Genomic DNA, 23,064 nt, shown 5'->3' with positions numbered 1-23,064 from the left:
CATTGCGGTCCCTGCTCCCCGAGAGCGTGTGGAGTAGTCGGAGAAAGAGACGTTAAATATAATAAATAGTCGATGGCATGTGATAGACGACATGGAAAGTGTGACAGGATACAAGGGGATGCACTTCAGATAGAATGGTCTGAAGGTCTCTCTTGGAGAGTGACATATATGCACCGACACCTATAGAATGAGGAGGAAGGAGGCAGGCAGAGAAGGGTCTGGAGGCAGATGTGAGCAAACTCCTCCGAGGAGCTGAAAGAGAATCAGAGAGGCCAAATCAGAGAGAGAGGGGTGAGTGGTGACGGCCGAGGTTGTAGAGGCGCCAGGCCGTCCAGAGCCACGGAGACTCAGTTTCTTTCCGAGTGACCGGGAAGTCCCGCAGGGTTCATCTTAAGCAGACAAGTGAAGGGTCTGATTTATATTAAAGACATTACTCCGGCTGTCTTGTGGAGAATGGACCGGGGGGAGGTAAGAGCCAACCTGGGGGACATTTGTTTGGAGTTTACTGTCGTAGCCCAGGTTGGAGATGATGGTGGGTTAATTAATACAGGATGGAGGTTGAAGGTTTGGAGACAAGCGGGTTGATCTGACATACATGTGTGGAGGTAGAGTCCAAAGGGCCTGGTGACGAAACAGCTGAAGTCAAGGATAACTCTGGTTCCTGGTTTGAGTTAACAGGCTGATCCCCATTTTTCAGTCTAGCAGACCAGAGCTCAAGAGGTTCCATCACGGGTCCCGGGAGGTATGTCTAGTAAACGATGCGTGAGGGTTTGGGGATGGGTCCGTCCGATTCCGGAGGCAACATACGTCACACACGGTACTCTCTCCCAGCGAATCGCAGTCCTGCTGCTCTCTACAAGGAGAGAAGTCGTTGTCTTCTGAATTACCAGTCCCTGTCAACCACAACCCCATCCGTCGCCAAAGAGAAAGTCAATATCCAGGCTTGTTCGCCGAGGCGTGTTTTGACCCGGAGCACATTAGAAAATGTTATTTGGGTCCCATGTTGGAAATGATGTCATTCCTTCGATATTTGACGTAGGCGAACAGGTTCCGGTCCTCAGAACTGGAAGTGATGATCCTAGATATTCAAGTTCTCCAGGCAGAAACCACGCTGTGTTTGTTCTCTCCCAAGGGATCGGGAGTAGCCATGTGCTTCCTGCATTCCTGCTGAGACCCCTCAGCCACTTGGATGACATTGCCGAGGGCAGTCGTCCGGGGAGAAATGGGCTTACTCTAATGGCAAAAAGGAAAATCAAGCAGGTTAATGGGGACCAGTGTCTCGGGCTATCTCTCGTGGCTCTAGAGGAGGTCTGGAAAGCACTAAGTGACAGATAGGAATACGGAGCTAAGGCAAAACTGACTTAACATTTTAATTTAAACAATTTAACTGAATTCAGGTAGGTTGGAAACTCAGTGATGGGTGACGGGCCTCATACAAGATAACTTCTACGTTTTGGTGATGCCCTGAGACCTTCTACACTCCGCTGGTGTCTGTGCCATCTATCCCGTGGCCCCCTTTACTTTTACTTCCCTTATAAAGTTCTAAGTCTAAGGAGAGAGGTAAGTTGTGAGAACAGGGCACACTCACGGGCTCACCTCTTTGGACTGATGAACCGTGGAGTAAATTGTGGAGGAATCAGTGCTTTTCATAGGCGTTGGGTTACTTGTTTGCTGTAAAAAAATAATCATAGACATTCGGCTCACAGACAAAGAGATATCTGTGCAGAGAAAGACAACGCAACACAGAGGGGCGATGTCAACATCCTCCAGGAGGAAAGGGTAAGAGAGTGCGTAGCAAGAGGGGCTGGCGACCGAACACCACGAGCTCTCAAGCCAGAGAAAGTTGAGTGACATTTCCCGAGGCCCACACAAGAAGCACAACACCCCGGCAAACCAGCGGGCTCGCGAGCCGGAGAGGGACAGAAGGGCAACCTTGTTGGCGGGTGTGTGAAGAAAGGGAAGCGTTCTTTCCTGCATCGGACTCTGCTGTCCTTCATCCACCTTATGCCAGAGTGTATAGGAGTATTGTATCTTTTGTCTTAGCTCCTTCGGCAGAAGTCCCCCGTGCTCATGGGTTTTGACATTTAAAACGAACTAAGGAATATTTAGGGCATGGAGAAACCCTCTGAAACTCTCCAGAGTGCGATTTTTTTTTTTTTCTGAAGAAGTGAACAAGTTGGCTGGAGAGCCGTTTATTGGGTTGTTGAGGGTGATGCATCTTGTCCCCAAGAGAGAATTAGAAAGGCAGCAGAGATATTTGGACCAGGGGGAGTACCCTTCTTGTCACCTCCCTTCGAGGAGCCTACCTTGGAAATACCACGAGGAGCTGTGTGAAGGGACATTTGCTTGGGGAACCTAAGATTTCTAGCAGGATCATCGCTTCCATCAGTGGGTGAGTGCTGAGTTACCTTGGCTTACTTTTCAGAAGGTGGATGGTGTTATTTAGAAGGGTCGACCTGCGGATGCTTTACTTTGGGGGTGGTGGGAAATTGCTGATGTGTGGCAAAGGAGTTCCTGGTGGCTGCCCAAGGCCATCTGCTATGTTGCAGAGGGGAGGGGAGCGTTGAAGGCCGCTCATGCCTTTACCGTCTTCTACTGTTGCGAATCCTTGCCCCACCTCCCCCCCTTGAGAGAGTGTTTCTCAGTTCCTCTATTTCTACTCCATCCAGGGCAAGAAACCCCCCTGCCACACAGTTGTGCTCTCTGGAAACTCTCAAATTTCATTGAATTCCGATCTATTCAGCAAGTGTTTACTGGGAACCGTGCTCAGGGAACAGAGAGGAAAACATCATTTTCACTTCCAGGCAGCTCGTAATTAAGCTGCCAAGGGACAAGACTTACTGATGCGTCACGCAGTTAGAGGACCATGTAAAGTAGGGCGTGAGCAAACACATCATGGGGCGAGAGCCCTGGGGGCTGGCAAGGTCCCCCATGCAACGTCGTCGCTGCTGCCACTGCCTCTCCTCTCCTCCACAGTGGGGGTCATTGGATTAAAGAGATGACTGTGGTGACAAGTTTGCGTACGAAGACTCTAAAAACCGTGCCAATGATGGAATATAAAGCTGAAGGGACTCACCCTCTTTGGATGAGTGACATGAGCATACACGGTGTTCCCCGAAGAGATGGAGACATACTCTAAGTTATTCATGTTCTCTGCTGTTAACACAGGAAGGCACAGTCAGTGTCCCGCTCTCTCAGTGTCCCACTCCACGGCACTTTGTGGCCCCAAAGAGGCAGTTGGTCGAGGCAATGCCCTTCCTTAGGGTTCATTCATTTTTGACACTCTTTGAAGTTCTGGGTTGAACTAGAACCTTCTCAGCCGTGTGCTCTATTTCTGACCTCATCTCTTGGGGGGACGTGGTCTTGAGGTGTCCTAAAGCTTCAGCGTCTCCCTCTGGATTCACATGTGGACCAGTGAGCTCCCGGGACCAAAGAGCACTGCCTCCACAGGGGCCAGGGAACGCCATTGGCAAGCTTAATGGAGCCGGGTTATGTCACATATAAAGTATTAGGAAACTTCTCAGATTCTATTACAGATGGTTGTACTATGGATAGTTATATTATATTATATTATATTATATTATATTGTATTTATTATTACTGATGAGAAACCGGAGGCTCAGGAAGTTCAATTAACTTGGCACAAAGTCAAAGAGGAAGTGATGGAACAGGAACTCGGATGCCTGCCTTCTGACTCTGAACCTCACGTTCGTCCTCTACACACGATATCGTGTATCTCTGACCCCTGAAATGAGACTCACAGCCAGTCTGAGTCCAGAGCCTGTGTTCCTGTCTCTGTATCACACTTTTCTTTTTGGACTGGGTCTACTCAGTGTTCAAATCCCCTGGCTGAAAGAGTGACGGGGTCAGGCAGTTTGTCTTTGGACCTTTGATGCTCTAACCCTGTCCCTGCCCTGGACTTGCTGGTTGATAATGGACAGTGAGCCTTTCACCGGTACCTGGTTTCTCATCAACGGGGTGGGGAGCCACCCTCATCCCAACGCCTGAGATCCTTCAGGGACAGGCATGCATAGTTACGGGTCACCTCTCTTTCATCACCTGGTCCCCCTGAGTAATGGTATTCTGACTCCCTCCTCTCTCATTACCCAGCCTTCTGACTGGCCCCTTTCCTCCTTCACTAGGACTCTGCCTCTGTCTTAGGATTGGGAGCTAAGAGTCTACAAGCTCACCAGAAGTCTGGGTTTGCTGAGCAGAGAAATGAAAGATGCCTGAAAAATAAAATCAGGGAAATGGAAATTTGTGAGTGCAGTGTGAGAGGCCCCCACGCCCTACCCCTCGCCCACAGGTGTCTCTCTAGAGGATGTGGTGCAGGGAGACTTGAAGGGGAAGGGCAGCCAGGCCTTGAGGCTTGGTCATGCATTTTCTGGAGAAAATTAGCACGTGTGCGGTCACATCCCAGGGGCCGTCCCAGTGGACCTTCCTCCCTCCCTTTACCTCTCTTGCACAAACAGTATTTCTTCCTCCAAACAACAAGTAACACGATGACTGGACATATCAAAATAACAGTCACAAGTGCAATCCATAGGGTACCAATGGATTCATCATTCAAAAAATCTGAAAAAAGAAAAAGAGAAGAGTGTCTTTCTTCTGAAAAGACCCCTCCTGAGGGTCTCTGCTGAGCCTTTTCTAGGCCACCTTTGGGGGCTGGGTGGGTTCCGGCTCTGGGCAGCCTTTCTGGGAGTGGGAGTCCCTGTGGTGGACGGGGCAGGAGCCTGGTAGAGCCGGTGTGGGGAGCAGTTCCGACTTCCCAAGGACTTGGCCCCGGGGCCCTGAGTGGGCTGGAGGACTAGGGGGAGGGAGGGAGGAGAGGCCTCTGGAGGCAATGAGAGGTACGGAGCTGCGGGGGGGTGTTAGTCCTACCCCGGCAGTGTTGGGTGGCCTCCCCCTGAGCCCCTGTTTTGGGAAGTCACCTTGGGCAGGAGAGACATACCACATCCCACAGTTGCTCAAGGCTCTCGGGGAGACCTGAGACCGACTGTTACCTTTGCAGAGACTCTGGGTGGAAACAGAGAAGGACAGTTGGCTGACAGGATTCTCAGCTATGCAGGTGTACTTCTTTTCGCTGGAGTTCTTGGGGTCCCAGGACAGAGTGAGGTTGGCTTCTCTTATAGATATGCTTCCTGCGACCTCCCACCTTACTAGGTTGTCGTCATTCATATTCTCCACAGAGCAGGTCAGGTGGATCTCACAGGTCCCATTCTCGGATCGCCAAGTGTGGTTGGCCACTTCTAAGTTCCTCAGTGGTCCTGCACGCAGGGAAAAGGCCCGGCCTGAGACCAAATGGCTTGGTCTTCAGGCCATTGTGAAAAATACCCTTCCCACCGCAAAATGCTTCTGTATTCCTCCCAACACTCTACTGTATGCTATGGCCTGTCTACTCTGTAAGTAACTTGGCTTGTATTGCCAAGTGATGAGGGACATCAGCACGAGACAGAGCAGCCAGGGGGAGAAGTGAGTGGGGACACACGACGGCCATCACCAACTAGTTGCGTGATTCTGGGCTGCTCAATTTACTTTCTGGGCCCCAGTGTATTCCTGGCATCCTTTCCAGCCTTGTACACTGGCCTTGTGTGAAGACGTTGGGGAATTCAGCTGAGGGCCAACTGGCCCTTAGTCAGGGCAGAAGCCAGTAAACCAGACTCAAGAGCCCTATTCTCTCCACCATCAGAGTTCCCTAGCTGGGGTGGAAGATAAAAGCTCGGTGTCCTTGGGGACTTGTACTTCTCACGAATCTGCAGGAATGTCGGTCCTCATTGTATCGGATGCTGGCTCCAGCGAGGACAAAGAGATCCTGATGCGGAATGTCAGCAAGACAGAAAGGGAAATGTCGAGAGCCAAAAAACTAGAGAAAGAAGTGAGGGAACTGAACGAGCAAGTAATTCTGGAGAACCAAGAAGTACAATATATCCAGGCATTTGAGAAATTTCTAAGAGCAAAGATCAGAAAATATTGGCTATTGAGACATCAGTAGCGCGGTGCCTGGGTGGTTCAGTCGGACTTCGGCTCAGGTCACGATCTTGTGGTTCATGAGTTCGAGCCCCGCATCAGACTCTGTGCTGACAGCTCAGAGCCTGGAGCCTGCTTCACATTCCGTGTCTCCCTCTCTCTCTCTCTGACCCCGCCCCCCGATTTGGGCTCTGTCTCTTTTTCTCAAAAATAAATAAACATTAAAAGATATCTTTAACAAATGTCTGGAGCTGCGAATCAGTAAGGATGTGGGAGTGGTACAGAAAAAGGCCACTGAGCGGGGCTTGGCCTGAGGTAACGATGACCCAGTAAAGAACAGAATGACCCCGACTGTCTGGTGGGAAGATATTGAGGAATGCTCTAAGCTTAGTTAGTGGAGTAGAGGTGGGACATATTCTCACAGAAAGGAATTTCATGGAATGGAGAGTGTTGGATTTGGAGTTAGGAAGACCTTGGCCAGACTTATGGCTTTGTCATTTCCTGGTTATGTGACCGTGGAGACATTTTTAAATCTCTCCACGCCTTACACAAACTTACATCTTCGTCTCACACCACCACATCAGGATACCCTGGTGGCTTTTCCTCCAAAGTATATCCAGAATCCAAGCACTTCACAAAACCCTCTGATGGTTCTCAGTCTCACCAAGAGTAGAGACCAAAGCCCCTGTGAAGGCTCTCAGAGCCATACGTGATGTGGCCTCTATTTCCATACTGACCTTGTTTCTTGTTCCTCTCCCCTCACTCTGCTCCTTGGTCTTTGACCTCTTTGGCATTCCTTGAGCCTGCCAGGTACAGGGGAGGCCTCTCCATTCAACTATCTGCATGGCTCACTCCCTCACCTCCAACAGGTCTTGGCTCAAATGCTATCTTCTCAGCCTATTATGACCACTCCATTTATTTAAAAAATTTTTTTAATAATTATTTATTTTTGAGACAGAGAGAGAGACAGAGAGGCAGACTGCAAATGGGGGAGGGGCAGAGAGAGGGAGGCACAGAATCTGAAGCAGGCTCCAGGCTCTGAGCTGTTAGCACAGAGCCCGACGCGGGGCTCCAACTCATGAACCGCGAGATCGTGACCGGAGTCAAAGTCGGAGTCTCAACTGACCGAGCCACTCAGGCACCCCATGACCACTCCATTTAACAATGACTTCTGTTCCTTGTCACTCCTGATGCCAAAAGGTCCTGAGAAGGGTTTGGTGTTGAACCTCATGAGTGTGGTTATTGCAGAAGTCATGCTTTGTCTTCTGACCAGTGGCTAAAGAACATTATCTCAACAGTGTAATGGAGACTGATACGGGGTCTGTTCTCAGACTTTCCACCGGATGTCTCTCTTCTCTCCAGGGTCCTAGCACTGACTTGATGACCTCTGGTCACCCAGAGTGATTCTGCCTGTAGTGGGTTGAATGATGACACCCTCCCAAAAGATATCTCCACGTCCTAATTCCCAGAATCTTATTCAGAAAAGGGTCTTTGCGGGTGTAATTAAGTGAGATGAAGAGATGATTCTGGATTATCTGGGTGGGCCCTAAATCCAGTGATAAGTGTCCTTGCAAGAGGAGAGCAGAGAGATATTTGAGACAGAAGAGGAGATAACATAGGGAAAGGAGGAGGCGATGTGACAGGGAGGCAGAGACTCGTGTGACACAGACACAGGCCAACAAACATTAAGGAGTGCCAGCAGTATTCCAGCAGAAGCTGGAAGAGGCCAAGAACAGATTGCCCTCTAGGGCCTCCAGAGGGACGGTGGCCCTGCCCACACCTTGATTTTGGACTTTGGGCCTCCAGAATTGTGAGAGAATAAAATTTCTGATGTTAGCCACCGACTTTGTGGTGATTTGTTTAACAGCTTCAAGATATCAATACCCTGTCCCAGGGTGATTTTGCCCGTTTGGTTGGAATTCCTGTGGCAGACTTTTCTAGACAACCTCTCTTTCCTATCATATTTACCTGTTCTGTGTCCTGTTCTTTTAGGGACATGACTTTGACCAATCTAACACGGTACATCTGCCAAATATTTAGGGGATTATAAAGGTTCACAAGTAACCTATTTGTGGTGACATCTTACTTTAACTGAAGTGCTTTTTTGGATTCCACGTCTTAAACCAAAGGGCTCTGGGTGAGTTTTAGACACCATAGGCTCTCGGGTAGATGAGACGTACAGAATCTCGGTGACCTTCAAAGTTGCCAGTTCAAGCTTGAATCTCCTATACAACATTCCTGCTAAGAGATGGTCTTAAAGGCATTCAAGGCATCTCGAACACCACTGATTGCCAGAAGGATCTTTTTTTTTTTTTTCTGATACTGATTGGCAAGCTGTCTCATGGTTTCCATAATTTTATGTTGAGGACGTGAACCATCTGGGGAAAATGTTCTTGGAAATTAAATAACCTTGTAGAAAAGATCTTTCTCGTTATCAACTCATCCTTACAGAGCACTTTCTAGGTACACCACTGTTCTGTATACTGATCATTCTCCACTGAGCCAGACGAGCCTTTGTGTAAAGGGACGTGTCATGCCAGCTAGTCATGTGGGAAACTCTCCCACTTACTGTTTCCTCTGTGACTGTAGGCAAGTTGCTGTGACTGACGCTGTGCCTCAGGGTTAAGGGTTCGTATCTACCTCGTGGAGTTTGGTGAAGATTACCCAACAGATACAGGTAATGCACATTGTAACAGAGTCACAGCTATTTCAATTCTGTTACTTCCATTACATTTCTTTCTTTTTTTTTTAAGTTTTATTTATTTAAGTAATCTCTACACCCAATGTGGGGCTTGAACTCATGACCCCGAGATCAAGAGTGATGCCCTTCTGACTGAGCCAGCCAGGTGCCCCACTTCCATTACATTTCTGGTCAAGAGGGACTATTTTTTTTTTAACTTTATTTATTTACTTAGAGAGAGAGAGTGAGCTAGAGCAGGGGAGGGGCAGAGAGAGAGAGAGAGAGAGAGAGCGAATCCCGATCAGGCTCCGTGATGTCTACGTGGAGTTGGACGTGGAACTCGATCTCACAACTCTGAGATCATGACCTGAGCCGAAATGAGAAGTCAGATGCTTCACTGACTGAGCCACTCAGGTGCCCCAAGAGGGACTATTTTATTGGGTGAGGGAGAGTGATGTGATTGGGGGCCAGGAGTCACAAGACTTAAGTTCTGTTCTCCACTCTGTCACTCACTGGCTGAGCAATGCCATTGAGATTGTTTACTGCTGGACCTCAGTCTGACTCGAATTACTACGCTGTTTACCACTAGGCTATGGTGGATACTGGCTGTCACATAGGATTGACATACGTCCTACCTTTCAGTCCATACACAATTAACCCCCATGCTTTCACTCACTGAAGATCCTCAGCTTGTAACTGGAAAACACTGTAGAGGTTTGTGTGGTTATCTGGGCATGGTAAGATCCTGCGTCAGCCATTGTCAGATTGCTGAGCTGTAAGGAGTAGTTCCTGCTGAATCGCAGTCGGTCTTTCCATTTTGGATTCGTCAGTATGATCCGCGGATCCGAAGGATCGCTTAGTTGTATGAAGGTTATAGATGTTCCGTTGTAAAGCCAGGTGATGGAATGAGTATCCTCAGATATAAGAAGCTTCAAGGGAAAAGTTACCGATTCCTCCAGAGTCCCATTCACCATCAGGGGGGTTGAGCTGGCTTGTGAAGCTGTGTTCCCTGTAAACACAGAAGAGAAATTGCTTTAAACCCCCCCCCACCCCCGCCGGCTCACCCCTTGCTCCCCACACCCTTTCCCTACCTCTGCCCATCTGTTAGAGCCTTCTGATACTGATGCCCGGACATATGATGATGAGACACAGGGTTAGGAGAAGTGTGGAAATGGACAATCACAGAGGCCCCACCCCCAACAAAATGTCTGGTGTTCTTGGATAATGGGAAGTTGGCCCAGATGGTTCTGGCCCAGTCCACCCTCCTATCCTGGCTGGTCACTCTTGGGTCATGACCACAATATCTGACTCCAGCCTCTGAGTTCTCTGGGCCCGAGGTGGAGGGAGAGAGGGAACTGCGTCAGCTCCCTAGCATAGACTCCAGCAATCACAAGTCTTTGCTGATGAAGTTTAATGAAAGCTCAACACTCACTGATTATCTGCTGTGCCCAACATAGTAGGTTTGTGGGTGGGTGGGGTGGTGGTTAGAGGACTGATACTAGGAATTTATAGCTCTTTACATTCATTATTTCCTTCGATGCTGGTGCAATTCTGGGAGGCAGATCGGATGGATATTATCATCTCCATTTATAGATAAAAGAGCGGGGGCATAGATTGTTTAACTCATTTTTTTTTCCCAGGGTCACACAGCTACAGAATAAGGGTCAGGATTCAGACTCAACGATTTTGACCTCACTTGCTTTTTGCTCTTTTGGTGATACCAGAAAATATCTTTTCTATTCTCAAAGTGGAGGAGCTAAAACTGATAAATACAGAAGCGATAAATATAACTTCAAAGGAATAGACGGTGGTCTTGTTCTCGTGAGCCTATCTCAGAGCCATTCATGTTTGAGCAAAAAAAGTGAAATGGTCGCAATGATTCATTTTTTTTAATTTTTAAAAATGTTTATTTACTTTTTTGACAGAGAGAGAGAGAGAAAGAGAGCATAGGCAGGGGAGGGGCAGAGAGAGAGAGACACACACACAGAATCTGAAGCAGGATCCAGGCTCTGAGCTGTCAGCACAGAGCCAGAGCGGGGCTCAAACTCACAAACCATGAGATGGTGACCTGAGCCGAAGTCTGGCGCTTAACCGACTGAGCCACCCAGGTGCCCCTGGTCACAACGATTCTTAAAGAGGATGCTTCCCGAGCATCCTCTGCAAATACGTAGCACGCATCACACCATTTTGTGGTCCTGTGTTTGCTTGTTTGTCTAACTGGCCGTGCCCTGATTATCTTTCTATTCCGGCACTGTGCCTAACATGAAGGAGGATCTGGAAATGTTTGAGTGAGTCGGTGAATATGTAACTGTAACCAGGACCCCCAACCTTCTCCAGATCTCTTACTTCTCAGGAGAAGATCTAAGCAGGGAGGAACTACCTCTCGGGATCCTGACGCTCAGCTCTTGGGCGAGATCACACTGCCTCTCTCCTTCCTTGATGGTTGTGCAGACGCCAGGCACTGAACGCTGCCGGCCATTCCCACCCCTCCACCCCGCACCCCATCTTTCCCATCAGGGGTTTAACGTGATGGGGAAGATTTCTCATCTTAACCTCTCTTCCCTCTAGGAACGGCATGGGGGACGATCCCAAGCAAAATCTTGAGCAAAAGATGTATTTTGCCTTTTTCTGTTGTTGATCCCACTTACTGAAAGTTTAAAAACAGGCAAAACAGATCTGTTGCTTGACGTCAGGACAGTGGTTACCTTTGAGGAGGAGCGAGAGAGAGCAGGTAGGAGGGAGCAAAAAGGGGGACTCTGGGGTGCTGCGAATGTCCTAGTTCTTGACCTGGGTCTGGATACTCGGATTTATTCATTTTGTGATAATTCATTGAGATCACACTTAGAATTTGTACAGTTTTCTCGTCATGTGTATATTTCAGTTAAAAAAATGTTAGAATGATGACAAAACCCAAACCAAACCAAAACAGTTACAATGACCTATGAAGACCAAAAGGTGGGGCGCCTGGGTGGCTCAGTCGGTTGGGTGTCCGACTTTGGCTCAGGTCATGACCTCGCAGCTCGTGAGTTTGAGCCCCGCGTCGGGCTCTGTGCTGATGGCTCGGAGCCTGGAGCCTGTTTTGGTTTCTGTGTCTCCCTCTCTCTCTGCCCCTCCCCTGCTCTCCTCTGTCTCTCTCTCTCTCTCTCTCTCTCTCTCTGTCTCTCAAAAATAAATAAACATTAAGAAAACTTTTTTTTTTTTAAAGACCAAAATGATCTGCTCATGTTTGTGTCTTTGACCTATTTTTTCTATAACTCTCCCCAGACCAGTTGACTTTGCTCAAACTACGCTGGCCTGGCCATTCCTGGAGCAAGCCAGGGCTGGTTCACCTGCCGTTCCCTCCGCCCGGAAATGTGTCTCTCAGGTGTGCATGTGGCTCACTCTTTCACCTCTAGAAGGTCTTTAATGCACACATTCCCTCTCAGAGAGGACCGCTCTTCCCTCATCACCACCCCTCACCCCTGTACATTCAGCTGCTTTTGGACTTTTCTCTGTAATACTTACCACCTAGCCTACTTTATAATTTGCCTTAAAGAAAAAAATTCTCTCTCCCTTCTGCTAGAATGTAAGCTCCCTGAGAGCAAAGGTTTCCGTCTGTCTTTTTCATTGTTGTGATCACTCTTGAACACTGCTTGGCACAGCATAGGCCCATAGGATTCATCCAGTGAGTATCTGTTGAGTGACTGGACACTCCGTTCTTTCTCTTGGAGGTTTTCTGTCCAAGATATTAAGGAGCAGTTTCTCTTTTGTAAGGAGCCTGGGCATACCCTGGGGCCCAAGGACTCCCCAGGAGCTGTTGCCTCCTGCCTAGCACATTCCTTGACGTCTCCTTTTTTTTTTTTTTTATAGATGGCAACTATTCATTGAACAAGTCATTCTTTCTACCATTTGCTCAGTTCTATGCCAGTTCAGTGAGTAGAGCTTTAGAACTCACGGCATTCAGACCATATGGACTAGATCGCTTTTATGGACCAGTTTCTGGGCTGAAGATTGGGAACATGAATAAGAAATGTTGGTCCTCTGGGCTCACCATGTCGAAGAGGAGCCTAACAGGCAAGCGAGTAGTTTCAGTGCAATGAGCCGGGTCTGGAGCTAGGAAGGGGCTGACTTCTGCATTGACCTTGTACGGACCATCAGTTGCACCCGGTACACTCAACACCAAGTACTTCTTTCTTCTTGTTGTAATTATGAGACTGTTTTCCTCTCTTTTCCAGCATCTTGGGGATAGAGACTGTGCTTATTATCTCTGTGTTCCTAGCACTGAACACAATTTCTAGCTCAATAAATGTTGACCCAACAGAGGTACGTGCTGTAGAGGAGCCCAAATAAATGAGCATCCGGGGCTGGGGGAGCTGGGGGTTGTCAGGGAACCCTTCACAGGGGCGATAACATCACAGCAGGGTTCTGAATAAAAACAAGGGGTTCCTATGGCCCAACGATTTGTGATTCTTCCAAGAGTGCCCCGCTCTTTCTTTGCCCCGTTGTTCCCTTTGCCCAGAATGCCCTTTGTCGCTTTTTCCACCTGCTGAGTCCCTATTTATCCTTCAAGGAGGGGTTCAAATATCTGTTTGCCTCTGCTTATATTTGTGGGGAGTTTGTTTTGGTTCAGGGGAAGGAGAAAAGAGTCTGGCTGAAAAAGAGACCAAGGGGAAGAAGGTAGAGAAGGGGAAGGTAGAATTAGTCCCCTGAAGGTCTAAGAAGAAGAAAAAGGCTTAGGGCACTTTGCTCAGGGAAGGGGAAGGTCAGAAGTTACAGGAAATGTTCAAAAGCCCTTCTGTGAGAATTTTGGCACGAGAGCTGCTTTGGGGTCCAGGCGATGTGATTCTGTCAGCAGGGAGAACCCCTCCACTCCGGAAACTCCTCAAACCCTCTGCCCAGCTATCGGTTTTATCTTTTAGAAACCAACTAATGAATTGCTGGAACAGGAAAAGAAACATTTTGAGTAGGACCCCCCAGGACATGCCTGGGCAGCTGAGTCATAAAGTGCCAGACAGGTACCTCAGCTCTAGGACGATATTAAAATCCCTGCCCTGGGACGGGCATAAACCTCATTAGCATACCATATAATATATGTATAGGCACGTTTTCTGGGTGTGCATGTGAAGGTCTATGCCTGCCCATGACACGTGATGATCAGGCCTCCCCCTCTCAGTATCCATCCCAGACCCCAATAAGAGGAACCTGCTTATCTACAATTCTTTTTCCATTACCCAGATTTTTATAAAGTTCCCAATGCTTGATGCGGATATCTTGGTAGCTTGTTGTGGTTTTAATTTACCTTTCCCTTACGATCAGTTACATTCAATACCTTTTAATATATTTATTGGCCATTTCCATTTGAATATTTACTTTAGTCACTTGTCTGTTGAAATCTTTGATCCACTTTTAAATGGATTCTCAGTTTTTTTTTCTTATTATTTAGGAGCTCTTGGTGTATTCTAGATACAAAATATATTTCGAAAATCTTTTTCTCCCACTTTGTGGCTTGCCTTTTTACTCTCTTTTTAAAAATTTATTTATTGTTTAATTTACAACTAACTTGGTGCAGCAATGATTTCAGGAGTAGGTTCCTTAATGACCTTTACCCATTTAGACCATCCCCCCTCCCACAACCCATCCAGCAACCCTGTTCGTTGTCTATATTTAAGAGTCTTTTGGCGCCTGGGTGGCGCAGTTGGTTAAGCGTCCGACTTTAGCCAGGTCACGATCTCGCGGTCCGTGAGTTCAAGCCCTGCGTCGGGCTCTGGGCTGATGGCTCGGAGCCTGGAGCCTGTTTCCGATTCTGTGTCTCCCTCTCTCTCTGCCCCTCCCCCGTTCATGCTCTGTCTCTCTCTGTCCCAAAAATAAATAAAAATGTTGAAAAAAAAATTAAAAAAAAGAGTCTTTTATGTTTTGTCCCCCTCCCTGTTTTTATATTATTTTTATTTCCCTTCCCTGATGTTCATCTGTGTTGTGTCTTAAATTCCTCATGTGAGTGAAGTCATGTTATAGCGTCTTTCTCTGACTAATTGCTTATCTACAAATCTAATGCAATCTCTGTCAAAATACCAACAGCATTCTTCACAGAACAGAACAAACAATCCTAAAATTTGGATGGAACCGCAAAAGACCCTGAATGGCCAAAGCAATCTTGAAAAAGTAGAACAAAGCCGGAAGTATCACAATTTTAGATTTTGAGTTATCCCACAAAGCTGTAGTAATCAAAACACCACGTTACTGGCACACAGTAGGCACACAGGTCAAAGGAACAGAGCCCAGAGCCCAGAAACAAACCCACAATTATATGGTCAATTAATCTCTGAGAAAGGAGGCAAGAACATGCCATGGGAAATAAAAAGGTCTCTTCAACAAATGGTGCTGGGAACACTGGACAGCTACATGTGAAAGAAGCTGGACCACTCTCTTACATCATACACAAAAATAAACTCAAAATGGATTAAAGACCTAAATACGAGACCTGAAACCATAACATTCCTAGAAGAAAACACGTCAACCATGGAAACTTTTTTCTAGATACGTCTCCTTTGGCAAGGCAAACGAAAGCAGAATTGAACCGTTGGGGCTATACCAAAATAAAAACTGTTTCCCAGTGAAGGAAACCATCGACAAAATAAAAAGACAGCCTATTGAATGGGAGAAGATACTTGCAGATGACCTATCAGGTGAAGGGTTAGTAGCCAAAATATATAAAGAACTTCTACAACGCAACACCCCGAAACCAAATAATTCAGTGAAAAAATGGGCAGAAGAAATGAACGGTGTCCAAAGAAGACATCCAGATGGCCAACAGACACAAGATGCTCAACACCACTCGTCATCAGGGAAATGCAAATCAAAACCACAAGGAGATGTCACCCCACGCCCGTCAGAATGGCTAAAATAAAAAAAACACAAGAAGTAGCAGGTGTTGGCGAGGTTGTGGAGGAAAAGGAACCCTGTGCACAGCTGGTGGGAATGCAAACTGGTGCAGCCACTGTGGAAAACAGGAGGGAGGTTCCTCAAAAAATGAAAAATAGAACTACCCTACGACCCAGCAGTTGCACTACGGGGTCTTTACCAAAAAGATACAAAAACACGAATTCAAAGGGATACACACACCCCTGTGTTTACAGCAGCATTGTTAACAATAGCCAAGATATGGAAGCAGCCCAAGTGTCCATCGACGGACGAATGGACCAAGAGTATGTGGCATGTACGTTCAATGGAATATTATTCAGCCATAAAAAAGAACGAAATCTTGCCATCTGCAACAACATGGATGGACCTGAAGGCTATAATGCTAAGTGAAATCAATAAGTCAGGCAGAGAAAGACAAATACATATGGTCTCACTCCTGTGTGGAATTTAAGGGATAAAACAAAGAAAAGAAGAGGCAGGCCACGAAACAGATTCTTAACTACAGAGAACAAACTGCTGGGCACTAAAGGGGAGCTGGGGCTGGGTAGGGCGATAGGGAAAAGAGGTGAAAGGAGTGAACAGCACACTTATCGGGATGAGCACTGAGTGATGTATTGAATTGTTGAATCACTACGTGGTACAGCTGAAACGAATGTAACACTATTTGGTAACTACACTCGAAAAAAAGTTAGAGAGGGAGGGAGCCAAATCAGAAGAGGTTCTTAAAAACTGAGAACAAACTGCGGGTTGATGGGGGGTAGGAGGGAGGGGAGGGTGGGTGAGGGGCATGGAGGAGGGCACCCGTGGGGATGAGCACTGGGTGTTGTGTGGAGTCCAACTGGACGATAAATTTCATGAAGAAAATAATTAAACAAAAATAAAATAAATAAAATAAAATAAAATAATTACACTTGAATTTTAAAAAATTGGTTTGAAAAAGGAAAAAAGGAGTCCGCTCACTCCTGTTTGGGGAGTCACCGCCTTGGGAATTATTCTCCGTGTTCTCCGTATTTGCTGCAAATAGAGGACTTGGTAAGGCAGCTCCGGCCGGTGTAGCTTCTCTCTGTAACTCACCGAGGGGCCCACCCACATTGGCTCGGTAACAAATGTTGGTGACCCAGGTGGGACTCTTGTCCTTCTGCGACTCTGCCCTCCGATTCCCTGGTGTCTGGTGAATGGAGTAGAGGGCAGTGTCCCCTCGTCCTGGGCTAACCCATTCAAGCTCCCGGGGCCGGGCGGGAAGTGGATTCCTTGCGGGGTTCTCCCTCCTTGGTGCCTGTAACGACCACCGGTGTTGGGACCTCCCCCGAGATCCAGCGGCTGCACCGAGTGTTTTTATTCGGAAGGCTCTCTGCTGGCATAGGCCGGGTCTACGGCACAGATTTTAGAGAGTGTCTCACAAAGTCTGGGTGAACTGGGAAAGACCATTAGGAAGATTGCACAACCTGGCTATCCGGGAGGCTTGGATGCTCCAGCCTGGCGAAACGGGAGCGATCGTTTTGAGACTAGTCAGAGGGTAAACTTGGCCTCTTCTCTGGGGACGCTGGACCCTGTTGTGCTGGTGTCTCGTGCTTAGAGTCCGGGAGATTTGCCGGACGTCTCCGTCCCGGCTGGTCTAGTATCTGTGAGTATGTTTTTACTCAATTGACTGTTGTCGACTGTCTGAATCTCCACCCTGAGTGCCTGGCCGTTGTATACCTTGTCCTTCCCTTCTTTTCGGTACTGGCGATCTGTAAGTAGGGCCCCCAGTTCTCTGGTGTAACTTCACTTACTAACAGTTAAGATAGACGCCCAGAGTCCTCGGCAGTCCCCAAGACCTTTCTTTCTCTAGCCTTTTTGTTTACAATTAAAAAAAATTTTTTTTAAATGTTTATTTATTTTTTGAGAGAGAGAGACAGAGAGAGAGAGAGGGGGAAGGGCCAGAGCGAGGGGGAGACACAGAATCCAAAGCAGGCTCCAGGCTCTGAGCTGTCGGCACAGAGCCCGAGGCGGGGCTCGAACTCACGAACCGCGAGATCATGATCTGAGCCGCAGTTGGACACTTAACCGACGGAGCCACCCATGGCCTTTTTCTTTCTTTCTTTTTTTTTTTTAATTTTTTTTTCAACGTTTATTTATTTTTGGGACGGAGAGAGACAGAGCATGAATGGGGGAGGGGCAGAGAGAGAGGGAGACACAGAATCTGAAGCAGGCTCCAGGCTCTGAGCCATCAGCCCAGAGCCCGACGCGGGGCTCGAACTCACGGACCGCGAGATCTTGACCTGGCTGAAGTCGGACACTTAACTGACTGCGCCACCCAGGCGCCCCATCCCATGGCCTTTTTCTTAAGGACAAGCCACTCGAGGCTTAAATATTCTGTGAGCAAGATCGTGTGGCATTTGTGTCACCCCTAATCACTGTATGCGACCTTTGGAAGTTCAGAGGCTCTAAGGAAGGTTCCCAGAACATGGGACAAGTTCCATTCTGAACAACAGCCTGTGGCCTGTAGCCTCCAGCACTGGAAGGCTTTTGGATACTCCCCTTTGATGGGAAAGCGAGTGATGTTCTTTTGCAGCAGCCTGGCCACAATAGACTTTAGAGGATGGAGGAAAATGGTCAGAAAATGGAACTTTATTAAAAAAAATTTTTTTAATGTTTATTTATTTTTGACAGAGAGGGAGAGACAGACAGAGCAAGACTGGGGGAGGGGGAGAGAGAGAGGGAGACACAGAATCTGAAGCAGGCTCCAGGCTCCCGGCTGTCAGCACAGAGCCTGATGCGGGGCTCGAACTTAGGGACAACGAGATCGTGACCTGCGCCGAAGTTGGACGCTCACCCGACTGAGCCACCCAGGCGCCCCCAGAAAATGGAACTTTAAAACTCAACAGCACATTGCAATGGAAACTATTTTGTAGAAAAGTAAGAGATCCCCTGTGTTCAGAAGCCCCAACCTTAGCGTTACCAGACCTTGAAAAGCATTTGATTTACATGGACGTGAAAGATAAGGCGTGGCTGTCGGGGTGTTAACACAGATGCTGGGGCCCTTAAATAAGAGCGTGGTGGCTGATTTCTTTGAACATTCGGACATGGTGGCCAGGAGTTGGTGTCCCTGCCTGAGAGCTGGGGCAGCCACGTGCCTTTTGATAAAAGAGGTAAAGAGAAAGTATGGGTCCACCTAGGACAGTCTGGACCCTGCACCTGGTCTCCGGTTTATCAGAAACCAAAGGACATCTGTGGCTGTCCCGACACAGAACATGACAATATCAAGCCACCTGCCAGATCCCCCTCAGCTACGGCTGAAGCCGCATCACACTTTAAACCCAGCTACCCTGCTTCCTGACCTCGCTCCTCCACCCCCCCACAGTTGCCCAGAAGGAACCGGTCAAGTCTCAAGTCGCAGAGATCTCCCAAGTGGATCCCCGGCCAGGGCGGAGGAAGGCCAATCTGTAGATGGGCAAGAAAGGCAGGGACGTGGTGTCCCTGAATGCTCTTGTAGAGGCCAAGAGGCCGACCCCAGGCCCCTCGGCCCGAAAGGCAGACATAAAGTGCTACCAATTAGCACTTTATTCTACATAAAAGATTCTAAATACACCTTCTCTGTCTTCCATGCCCATGGAGCCAAATGGGAGGAAAGGCTTACGAAACCTGGATATGAAGAAACCAGCTTTGGCAGAGAGACCCGCGGGGTGTTGGAAACCGCGCACAAGTCGAGCAAGGTGCCCATGGTGCATTGCGAGTGCCACCGGAAAGGAAATTCAGAAGTCGTACAGGCAGGCAGCTTGGCGGCCGCAGCCACAGGAAGGGCTGCTAGGTCACGGGAGATTTCGCAGCACAGCGATAACCTCCTTGCCTCGTTATCAGTCCGCCCCAACCTCCCCCCATGTGGAGACAGAGGAGGCAGCAAAACCGGGCTGAGGATGGGCCCGGATAATCAGATGACAAAGAGCAGTGGGAAAGTCCAGGGGCCCAAGCAGACTTCTTGGGGGCTTCTTAAGAGTGCACATGATCTAGGGGCGCCCGGGGGGCTCCGTCGCTTAAGCATCCGACTTCGGCTCAGGTCACGCTCTCACGGTTCCCGGGTTCCAGCCCCGCGTCGGACTCTGGGCTGACAGCTCGGAGCCTGGAGCCTGCTTCGGATTCTGGGTCTCCTCTCTCTGCCCCGCCCCTTCTCTCTCTGTCCCTACCTCTCTCTCCTTCAAAAAATCAATAAACATTACAAAAAAGCGTTTAAAGAGTGCACAAGATCCAACTGACGGTGGCAGAGAAGCTTCATGCCTGTGGTCAACAGAGACAATATACGGTCCAGGGATGAAAGAGATTATTATTATTAGCCGAGGCAAGTCAGGCTAGGGGGACCCTGCCTGCGGAAGACTGGCAAACGGGTTTTACTGTCATGCCAGCAGCCCCTGGGGGTTTCAAATACTGGATATTTGTAGTTACGTTCACTAGATGGCTTGAGGCCTCTCCCTGTGGGGCAGGAATGGCCAATGAGGTAACAAAGGCCCTTATCAAAATGGATATTCCCCTGATTTGGGCTACTGAGATCGCTACAAAGCGATAACGCATTGACTTTCCCATCAAAGGTCATGTCTGGGATAGACAGAGCTGGGGACATCGCATGGAGGCCACGCCCTGCACCTGGAGACCTCTAGAAAGACAGGACAGGACGGACACGTTATCTCCCACGGCTCTGCTCTCTTTGCACTTTCTCTTAGCTTCGGTGATGATCTCCCTGCCGTGATGTCCGCGCCTCCAGCCTCTAGCCCTCAATTTCCAGCTGCTCCCCAGAAATCTCACGGATATCACCCTGATGTCTTCAAATCGGTAGATCCGGCCTTGAACTCCCCGCCTCCCTTCCCTTCGTCCCCCAACTCGAAAAATTTTTTTTTTTCCAACGTTTTTATTTTTGGGACAGAGAGAGACAGAGCATGAACGGGGGAGGGGCAGAGAGAGAGGGAGACACAGAATCGGAAACAGGCTCCAGGCTCCGAGCCATCAGCCCAGAGCCCGACGAGGGGCTCGAAATCACGGACCGCGAGATCGTGACCTGGCTGAAGTCGGACGCTTAACCGACTGCGCCACCCAGGCGCCCCTTTTCGTCCCCCAACTTTATCACCTCTGGCGACTCTGTCTGAAATCTCCCTGCCCCTTCCTTCCACCATCCTTCATATCCCCATTCCCCGCTTGATTTTTTTTCCCTCCTTATCATTTGTCACTGTCCACTCTGCCATTTCACTTAGGTAACTTGTTTCCTCTGCTCAGATGTGAGCTTCACGGGGAACAGTTTTCACCCGCTCTGTTCACGATGTGTCCCCAGAAGCTAGACAAGCAGAGCCTCCCCCACCCTCCTGGTGTCCGTCTAGTTAATTCTGCATCCATGGTGACCGTCACCGCGGCCCTTTCTCTTGCACTGAGGCTGTGTCTGGGCACTGGTCACTGTTTCTCAGAACTGTTGCAAGAGCTTGCCACCTGCTGGCTAACGAAATCTGGGCCAGTTATTTAAATTCTCGTTGTAAAATGGGGTCAATATAGCACAAGCTCCCCAGACCTGTACTGAGGCTTATGTATATAATGCGCGCACAGTACTTGGCCCAGGGCCCTGAACAGAAGGCGTCAGGAAGTATTCGCTATTTTCATCCACTACCCTGGCCTAGCTTTTCTTTTCTTTTTTTTAACTTTTTTTTTTTTTTAACATTTATTCATTTTTGAGAGTGAGAGAAACAGCGTGAGCGGGGGAGCGGCAGAGAGAGAGGGAGACACAGAATCCGAAGCAGGCTCCAGGCTCTGAGCTGTCAGCACAGGGCCAGATGCGGGGCTTGAACTCACGGACCGCGAGATCGTGACCTGAGCTGAAGTCGGACGCTTAACCGACTGAGCCACCCGGGCGCCCCATCTGGCCTAGCTTTTCTGTCTCGTCTCCTGCCCCGTCTGTCCCTGAAGCCTGTACTTTGGTTCCAATAACCACCGGTGATTCCCCAAACATGACACGGACCTTCCCGTTTTCCACGTACTGGTCAGTGGGGAACGGGGAGGCAGGACGGGCCAGGACTTTCTGTGGCCATATAAAGTACTGGCAGCCTAGCTAGCCTCTGATATGAATCACAGGAAGGGAGAGCCAGCGATCACAGTAATAAAATAGGGCTATTTCCAGCGTTTGCCCTGTGCCTAGAAATTTTGGCCACACTGAACCATAGGGTTGTCAATATTTTCGACGCGGACACTGAAACTCAAGAGGCACAAGGAACCCACCTGAGGTCACCCAGCAAGAGACTAGCTCATTTGGGGAGAGAACTCACTTTCCTAACGGCAGAACTCTGTATTTCACAGCATGCTGGTTGTAAACCCCAAACCGTCTGCTCTTAGAACAAGCTCATCTCCCATGCCCCGCAGATAAATGCAGACACAGGGGAAGCTGTCAGCTCCAAGGGAGCGCCTCGTGTGCCAAGCGGAGAGGCGGTGACACCCACCCGGCCCCGCGGGGGACAGACAGACACCTATGCATGAGTGGTGTAGACTGAGAGAGCTGCACAAAACCAGAGAGTCGCTCGGGGGGCTGCGCGACCACCCCCCGCATTTACCTGGGCCGAGGCAGGAGACCAACGCGAGAGGCAGGAGCAGACAGAGCATGACGGCGGGGCAGACGGGAGCCGGTGGCCTCCTGCGGCTGGTGTCCACCCTTGGTGCTTCTGTCATCAACTGAAAGTGGTTCTCACCCGGACTTCTCCTTCCTCTCGGAGGTGTGGTAAGCCTTCCTGTGCACTGACAGTCCTCATTTGCCTGCTATTCTGTTTACTCTTTTCTGAGTGGAGTGCAACGCTCTTAAGTGTGCGACATGAGTTGCAATTTTCATTTTCTGTCTAGTTCCTTTTTTCATTTTTTGACTTTTTTTTTTTTGCCGGCGGGTTTGGGGGGTGGTGGCGTGGAATGGCCCAAATGACAGGTTGTGGTGTGGTGACCCAAGAGTCACTGTTGTAACCGTCCCATTCGGTGGCATGAATGGCATTCGAGGCCAATATTACAGGCTTACCTCGTTCTGTTGCGCTCTGCCTTGTTGAGTCTCGCAGACATCGTGTTTCTCTACAAACTGAGGTTTTGTGGCCACCCTGGGTCGAGCCAGACTGTTGGTGCCATTTTCCAACCTTTCTTTACTCCGTGACACGTTTTGGCAATTCTTGCAGTCCTTCAAACTTCGTCACGGTTTTTATTTTTATTTTATTTTATTTTTTTCATGTTTATTTATTTTTGAGACAGAGAGAGACAGAGAGCGAGCCGGGGAGGGGCGGAGAGAGAGGGAGACACGGAATCCGAAGCAGGCTCCAGGCTCCGAGCTGTCGGCACAGAGCCCGACGCGGAGCTCGAACCCACGGACCGTGAGATCGTGACCTGAGCCGAAGTTGGATGCTCAACTGACGGAGCCACCCAGGCACCCCATATTTTTATATTTTTACAGTGATCTGTGATCAGTGATTTTTGATGTCAGCATTGTAATGATTTGGGGACGCCACAAGCTGTGCCCCCATAAGACGGCGAACTTGCTAGAT

General features: G+C 48.8%; 1 protein-coding gene across 2 annotated transcripts; it reads right to left on the bottom strand.

Annotated features, from left to right (window-relative positions):
- Nucleotides 1-403: 403 nt before the first annotated feature.
- SLAMF6 (SLAM family member 6) lies at nt 404-22,278 on the bottom strand. 2 transcript variants are annotated; one of them, XM_006943038.5, is made up of 8 exons: nt 22,102-22,278; nt 9,324-9,656; nt 5,004-5,267; nt 4,456-4,575; nt 4,191-4,229; nt 3,077-3,156; nt 1,597-1,671; nt 404-1,233 (listed from the first exon to the last, which is right to left on the bottom strand). In XM_006943038.5, the coding sequence occupies exons 1-8, from the start codon at nt 22,214-22,216 to the stop codon at nt 1,087-1,089; spliced, it is 1,173 nt and encodes a 390-aa protein (XP_006943100.5). In that variant the 5' UTR covers nt 22,217-22,278; the 3' UTR covers nt 404-1,086. The 2 variants fall into 2 exon arrangements, with proteins under 2 accessions (XP_006943100.5, XP_019677876.3); XM_019822317.3 differs by lacking the exon at nt 4,191-4,229.
- Between the last annotated feature and the right edge of the window lie 786 nt (nt 22,279-23,064).

The sequence above is a fragment of the Felis catus genome, chromosome F1, assembly GCF_018350175.1.
Source record: "Felis catus isolate Fca126 chromosome F1, F.catus_Fca126_mat1.0, whole genome shotgun sequence".
NCBI lineage: Eukaryota > Metazoa > Chordata > Mammalia > Carnivora > Felidae > Felis > Felis catus.
This window is presented reverse-complemented; position numbering and strand designations above follow the sequence as displayed.